General features: G+C 40.7%; 3 protein-coding genes across 3 annotated transcripts in view; 1 reads left to right on the forward strand and 2 right to left on the reverse strand.

The window, feature by feature from the left end:
* LOC104811474 (Fanconi anemia group J protein) overlaps positions 1-1091 on the reverse strand; it is a 9190-nt gene extending 8099 nt beyond the window's left edge. Inside the window, exons 1-4 of the mRNA XM_010538176.2 lie at positions 607-1091; positions 337-415; positions 168-243; positions 8-46 (exon numbers count right to left, since the gene is read on the reverse strand). Coding sequence (XP_010536478.1) covers positions 8-46; positions 168-243; positions 337-415; positions 607-988 — 576 coding nt within the window. The 5' untranslated portion in view covers positions 989-1091. The remainder of the gene's footprint in view (positions 1-7; positions 47-167; positions 244-336; positions 416-606) is intronic.
* A 410-nt stretch (positions 1092-1501) lies between these two features.
* Positions 1502-3829, reverse strand: LOC104811476 (coiled-coil domain-containing protein 115). Its single transcript, XM_010538178.2, has 7 exons — positions 3553-3829; positions 2746-2863; positions 2402-2539; positions 2279-2325; positions 2061-2148; positions 1854-1973; positions 1502-1755 (listed from the first exon to the last, which is right to left on the reverse strand). Exons 1-6 carry the CDS (start codon positions 3721-3723, stop codon positions 1879-1881), a joined length of 657 nt encoding a protein of 218 aa, XP_010536480.1. The 5' UTR covers positions 3724-3829; the 3' UTR covers positions 1502-1755; positions 1854-1878.
* Positions 3830-4810: 981 nt separating this feature from the next.
* LOC104811477 (U-box domain-containing protein 43) overlaps positions 4811-7166 on the forward strand; it is a 3978-nt gene continuing 1622 nt past the window's right edge. Inside the window, 4 exon segments of the mRNA XM_010538180.2 lie at positions 4811-5141; positions 5640-6187; positions 6272-6578; positions 6908-7165. Of these exon segments, the coding sequence (XP_010536482.1) occupies positions 5660-6187; positions 6272-6578; positions 6908-7165 (1093 nt within the window). The 5' untranslated portion in view covers positions 4811-5141; positions 5640-5659.

Raw genomic sequence — 7166 nt, forward strand, 5'->3', positions numbered from 1 at the left:
CTTTCCCTTGCACATGTCGATTGGTACAGTAATGTTTCCTTGAAGCCTGAGATGGTGAAATTGACAGAAGAAATTTCATTACTTTGCGTTACTGTGTAAACACGACTCCCAAATTCAAGAGAAACAATTAAAGAACAAAAGAATTTAGGCGAGATAACATGATATACCAACACTGCCATGGGTACTCTGTATGCGGTTTTCCGATATTCACGTATTACTTGAGAAATTTGAGAATGTGTTCGCCTAGGAACATAAAAAAAAACAATCAACATAATTCACAACACACAATCTCAATCATAATGAACCGTTGTTAGTTTGGAGCTAGCAGAAGCTTACGATGCGTAGTATATAGTTGGTATCTTTGTTTTCTTGTTTGCTGAAGCTTGAACTTGTTCCTGATTCCCGGGAAGAGTACCTGTCAAAGAGATAATCACAAATTGGAAAGTAGAACAATTGAACATCAATACCCAGATGAAGGAAAGATCTTTCAAAACCCATGATTAGAGACCCAAATAGGAGCAAAAGAACAAAAAGCCCTAATTTTTTTTGTTGTCTCCGCAATCCGAGCAAAATCATCAGTCCGTTTTTATCACGAACAATACTCACTTGAGGGCTGCGTTTCCGGAATAAACCCGCCTCCGTGATTCAGAGGATCGGCTAATGCCTCCGGAGCCGGTTTCGATTGAGAGGCAATGCCCAACTGGAGCCGTAATTTGTAGTTCTGATGCCATGCCAGAACCGAGCAAAGCAGCGACAGAGATTTGCCCGTACCGGTCGGCGACTCGAGCAGCGCATGGCAATGGCCTTCCCTCTGCGCGCGATCAAGCGTGGCTATGACTCGGCTCATGAACGCGAGCTGGGTTCCGTATGGCTGGTACGGGAACTCAACTTGGATGCCTCCAATTGGGTAGACATTTTTAGGGTTTCTCGAGCTAAGGCTCCGCTTGAGATCATGCTTCGGCTCCGATACGGCGGTTGTAAACACCATCTTCCCCGTCGTCCGTACAGTGGATGTGGTCAGGAATCAAAGAGAAGTAGAAGCTCGAGAGCTTCAGAGGGAAGGGAGACGGTGAAGGTAATTGGCGGGAAAATTCTGCCTCCAAGGTTTTGAGTTTTTTCATGGCGCCGAGTAAAAATCAGGTGTAACTAGAACACGAAGAGGGAGAACTCAAAACGGCATGCAACTCTCGCTGTGAGTTGAAAACGGCACGTAGTTCTTCCCTCTGCTTAAAAAATTGTACAGAATGACTTGGCATACACACTGATCTGATGGGCCTGATATATCACCTAGTTTGGGCTTTGACAGACCCAGGTAATAATAAAGCCCAAACAATGGGATTTTTGCCTATTGTCAGATTCTCAGAGATTCCTGTCTTAGTCACAACAATTTTGTCTTTGGATATCTAATTTATATTTATTAAGTCTTAGTCTGATTATACTTTTACACATTGTTCTTTAAATAAATAAGCAAGTTAGAATATAATTTCAAAGATTTGCAACATGTCTTGAATATAAAAATAATGATTAAATCATACTGAATCAAAGGCACAAAATGAGGGCTTATTCTAGTTGTGTTTCTCTCCCATTTCATGGCTATAAACGAGCACCTTACATAGGTTTATACATAACCTACTGCTCTATCAAGAACTCAAGAATTTCACAGCAACTCTTCTGCTAAACACAAACCCGAGTGAGATCTGGATCCGTACGAACAAAACTTCCACGGAGTATGCAGAATTCCGCACTCTGTATTACCTAATTCCAATGACGGAAACAAAGAGATGTTTTCTTGATCGATGAGGGAAGGAAAAGAAGTCAAAAACTCAACGAGAGTACAGTTGTTTAGTCGTTACCTGAAGGAAGAAGCCGAGGTTTGTGTCATTGATTCGCGGGTTTTAGTTCTTTGTTGACGCGTTCAAAGGCTGATATCAACGATGAACGCATGTTTGCTATTTCCACTAGAGTCTCTACAGCTGATCAAGAAAAGGGTAGGTTTCTTGTTTTGGCTACATTTATTTTGGAATTTATTTGAATTTACTCATAAGTTAGTGATGATGTACCTGTCTCGAATGATAGTTGAGAGCTACGGAGCTTTGGGGAGACGAGAGTTCCAAATACTGACAAAGATTTCTTTCGTTCTTCTTTGATCTGGGATTTGCATATATAACAGGTGAACTTGTAAGCTCACATGATGGGTTTCATGATTAGATTACTAATAATCCACTTATCAAACTTCAAAGCAAGTGGGAAGACTCTTGAAAGAGATTAATGCTTTTACCTCTTCATCAGCCATGACCGAGGCTTCATCCTGGGATGAAGGGTTGTCTACAAAAACCAACATTGGTAAGCGGGATGAGGAAAAAGACAAACAAGCCGGGGAAGGAAGAGAGACGAACTATACCTGAAATGCCTCGATGCCGTAGCTGAGGACTGCGAGGTTTGTCCTCTTTAGATGTTGGATTGGCAGAGAAGCCTTTTCCGCTACCAATGGATGCCCATTTGGACAAACTAAAATGAAGTTCCGTTCCCTTAGAGTCAACTACAAGATTTCCAAAACTTATATAAGCATTTCTCTTCGACAAGAGCCAACCTATGACGATTTAAACTATGAATTCGCTTATAAATGACGGCTAGTACTGAACTATCGATAGCTTAAAGCATATTATGGGCAGTTTATATCGAGTTACTCATGATTTCCTGACGATTGTATCGGAGAATTTGAAGCGAACAAGCCGAAAACTTTACCGTCTTCTTCAGTCACTTGAACTGTCGTAGCAGCGGGGTGAACCTTGAGGTCTAACAGAGCGCTGTTGACACGTAAAGCTCCCATTGAATGCCGGGCACTAGCTAGATCCATCCATCCCTGTAAATTGCCGGATTTAGCAAATCTCCACTCAGTGAGTTAATCGGGAGAAAAAATACATTATTAACTGGACGGGAAGGGGTTTTTTCAACGTATAGCTCCACATCCAATCCGAAATCCAAATACGTAATCTGAACAAGCTTGTGAAAGGTGTTCTCATTGCCCGGCATTTCCAAAACTAGCCAATTGATGAAAAGCTTTTACCATTACCCTCTCTCCAAGATCAATCTATAGAGACTCAGGATGCTAAACTTGAGAGCATTCAAATCTCAAACAAGGTTCCGGATTCTCAGTGAACACTTAAACAGCAACTAAGCTTGTTGTCTACTCTGAAACTACATCTAAGTTATCGAAACATTAACTTCTTTGCAACCTCAAATGGAACACGAAAAATCTCATTCAAACCCTTTAACCAGCAAGTTAAATACTTTCAAGCTAAATGAAAAAGTCGACCAAGATAGCGATCGTCTTTTCCGTTGTCTCAATCGGACGCATAAACATCAACATCTTAGCTCCAAATTCAGAAAAAAATCGTCCAAATTCTTCAGACATACAGCAGCATGAAATCCAGATCAATTTTCACGAGATTCCAGATCCCAAATGACGAGAACCGGATTCGATCGAAAAGACGGCATAACCCATAAGATTCACCACCAAATCGAGAACAAAAAACTCAGCCATTCCAATACCTGACGAAGCGTCGAATTCAGAGAATCGATAAGCGTCAAGTATCCATCCAACGAATCGAGGAACCGCAATACGTTCTCATCTCCTCGCGCCTTCTCCACTTCTTCGCCATTATTTGCAATCAGGGGTTCGTCTCCATTCTCAGAAATCTCAATTCCACCGTCACCCTCCATCGCGAATCAGCTCCAACACGGAAATTAAACAAAAAACTTCAACTTTTCTCCCAGGAGAAACAGAGGGCTTGAAGATGGCTTCGTTAGTTTCAGAAAAAAAAGATGGCTTCACCGTCGTCAACACGGTTCCTAGATAACATAAGCCGGTTCGAGTTTTTACGTTTCGGTTTAATTTCGGGTTGGTTCGGTTTATCAAAATGAAACCACGGATGGAATTGGTTCGATTTTAGTTTTAAAATCGTTTTTATTCGGTAAAATTGAATTGAACCAAACCAAAATTACAAAAAAAAAACTAAACCGAATAAAAGAAAACTAAATAAACTTTTGATATTGAATATTCAAATTATTAAATAACCAAATTGAAATTAACTATAATTGAATAAACCATACTAAACAGTTCATTCTATCTCTAGATAAAGTCATAAAACTAATATTTTTTATTTATGATTTTTAGTTTTTATAATTCTCAAATTCCGAAAAGATTTATTTGAGTTTTTATATTTTTAGTTTTTGATATTTATGTCTGAATGTATAAATGTCTATCTATCTCATATTTGAATCATATACTGTCTAAAATATCGAAAACAAAATATGAAAAAAATCATATACGAGAGATAGAGAAAACTTAACTCTATGAAATATGTCCACTCGTAACAAAGTTTATTCACGTCGAACGAACGCAAGAGTTATCATGCACAAATGGACTGCAACCTTTCTCATGTCGGCTAGTATGCACTTTAGAAACAAAAAAAAAACGTCTCGTTTCGGTTACTCCGGTTACCTGTAAAACATAACCGAAGTAAACCGGTTTGTTATCTTTTTAGTTAGTCATTGTCGTTTAACGGCCCATAGGCGGCCCATCCAAGTATCTTAACGATACACAACGAAAAAACGCAGCGTTTTGCTTGGATCACCTCAGAATCCGACCCGACATAATCGGGTCGAGTTTAGGTGGGTGTAGACCCGACCCGGCGGTATGAACTCGCAAGCTCAAGTGCCAGGCTGTGTTGTCCTCTGTGCTCAAGTTGGAGTGTGGTGGCTCCACGTTTTCTCCCAATGAATTTTCCCTTTTGGTCAACCTTTTATCCCCCATTCTTTTTTTTTTTTAAATTCCATTTTATTTTTCTTTTGTCATACTTTTTTTTTTCCCGTTTTCGTTTTCTTGTGTTCATCATCCTCTTCGTCCTTTTCTTCCTCCTCTCGATCGGAGAACAGTAACACCTCTTTGTTTGATTCAATCACGCCGAGAAGGGAGGCTATAGAGCGAAAGGTCTCTGGTGGTTTCTTCCATGGAAGACGAAGAAGTGACTAGTTCTGACGTATTTTCTCTGCTCAGTTCGATTTGATTACCGGTGCTTTTCGAGCTCTCGAGCTACAAGAAGAAACTAGGGTTCGTTTCGTTTTGCCGGAATTGAAGGGTAACGCTTTTCTTCTGTTGCTGTTTCTGGAATTCTGCTTCGGGATACTTACTTGTCGGTCCTCTTGCGGAATTTGGCGACTTTCTATTTTCGGTGGAATGGGAATTAGATTGTAGATTTTGGAATGAACCCATTGAGTTTGGGGTTAATGGGTGGAGGAAAAATCCAGAATTTGAACTGGACCAAGAGACTTTGCTAAATCTGGTTTTGCACTTTGGACAACCACCTGAATAGCGTTTTGTTCTTTGCTGAATTCGGTAAGAATCGGAGTTGCAATTTTCGAGATTGTTTGCTTTCCCTATAGTCAAATCCCTTTAACTTTTATGATTAATATTGCATTACATGAATTGGGTTTCCATATTTTAGGTTCAAAAACTTTCCAAACCCTGTATCTTCCTTTATGATGATTGGAACTCAGTTTCATTTCCTTGTTATTTCTTAATTCGGCTTCTAAGATTCGTGCCAGACTGATGATGATACGTTTCGGCTCTGTTCCAGTAGGTGAACGGGATTATCTGATGGACGGAAGCCAATCCGATGATAGCTCTCAATCTGAGAGAGGTGTGGAGCATATCTATGAAGCGTTTAAATGCCCGTTGACGAAGAAAGTGATGCTAGATCCGGTCACGTTGGAGAACGGCCGAACATTCGAGCGTGCAGCGATTGAGAAGTGGTTCGAGGAATGTAGAGAAAAGGGTCATCCTCCAACTTGCCCTATAACTTCACAAGAACTGAGTACAACAGATCTAAGCCCTAGCATTGCTTTGCGTGACACCATTGAAGAGTGGAGAGCAAGGAATGAAGCTATTAAGCTCGATATTGCCCGGCAGTCACTCTATACAGGAAATGACGAGTCCGATATCTTGCAGGCTTTGAAACACGTACGAGAAGTTTGCAGGAACAGCCGATCATATAGGCACGGTGGTCTACACAATTCCCAACTTACCCGTATGATTATCGAAATGTTAAGGAGTAGTAGTCGTAGAGTGAGGTATAAGGCTTTACAAACTCTTCAAGCAGTGGTTGAGGAAGACGATGAGAGCAAGGTTTACCTCCGATTCCTACTGTTCTCTAGCATTGTGTTTGCGTAGAAAATGTTGAATTCGATCTCGGGTACATTTTTTTTGCAGGCAATAGTAGCTGAAGGGGATACCGTCAGGACAATATTTAAGTTCTTACGTGAACCGTCAAATGGTAAGGAGGCAGCCATCTCGTTGTTGTTTGAGCTCACAAAATCGGAAGCCTTGTGCGAGAAGATCGGTTCACTCCATGGAGCGATTCTTTTGTTGATTGGCATGACAAAGAGCAAATCGGAAAGTGTTACAACTGTCGAGAAAGCTGACGGTACGTTGAAAAACTTGGCTTGCTCTGAGGAAAATGTACGGCAGATGGCTACAAATGGTAGACTTCAGCCCGTTCTAGCAAAACTCCTCGAAGGTAGCTTCACTTTCTTTCTTTACGTATTCATACAATGACATGTTATCTGCTTCGTTTCAATATAGCAAGTCTTCCTCTGCTTGATTCTTACAAAACATGCTTTTCTCAGCGTTTTGTTATTCAAAGTCCATAACCGATATGGATCGGGATTGAAAAGAAGATAAAGATCTAAACTTTTACAGAGCTTAGGAACCGGAATACAATTGTTTGTAGTATTTAATCTTCTGCTATTTCCTTTTTTCATCATTAATCGGGGGGTTACATTTTTCTCGTTACAGCATTAGCTTTACGTACGAAATTTTCAACGGCTCGTGAAACGTTATTCGCAGGTTCACCCGAAACAAAACTCTTGATGGCTTCCTTACTTGGGGAGCTTGCCTTGAACAACGAAGTGAAAGTTCAAGTGGCTCAAACTGCGGGTTCTTCTCTTATCAATCTTATGAAAACCCGTGACCTGAAACAGCGGGAAGCCGCTTTACGAGCTCTTAACAACATCTCGTCGTTCGAGGGAAGTGCCAAGGTATTGATAGAGACAGGAATCCTCCCACCGCTTATCAAAGATCTGTTTTATGTCGGGCCAAACAATCT

This window comes from Tarenaya hassleriana, unplaced genomic scaffold, assembly GCF_000463585.1.
Source record: "Tarenaya hassleriana unplaced genomic scaffold, ASM46358v1 Cleome2, whole genome shotgun sequence".
Taxonomy (NCBI): Eukaryota; Viridiplantae; Streptophyta; class Magnoliopsida; order Brassicales; family Cleomaceae; genus Tarenaya; species Tarenaya hassleriana.

Excerpts from the sequence above, each read along its gene's own strand:
- LOC104811476 (XM_010538178.2), bottom strand. The coding sequence starts at position 3,723 with ATGGAGGGTGACGGTGGAATTGAGATTTCTGAGAATGGAGACGAACCC. Across the intron at positions 2,540-2,745 it reads TCAAGTGACTGAAGAAGACG|TTGACTCTAAGGGAACGGAA; the intron begins GTAAAGTTTTCG and ends GAAATCTTGTAG. Across the intron at positions 2,326-2,401 it reads ACGGCATCGAGGCATTTCAG|ACAACCCTTCATCCCAGGAT; the intron begins GTATAGTTCGTC and ends TGGTTTTTGTAG.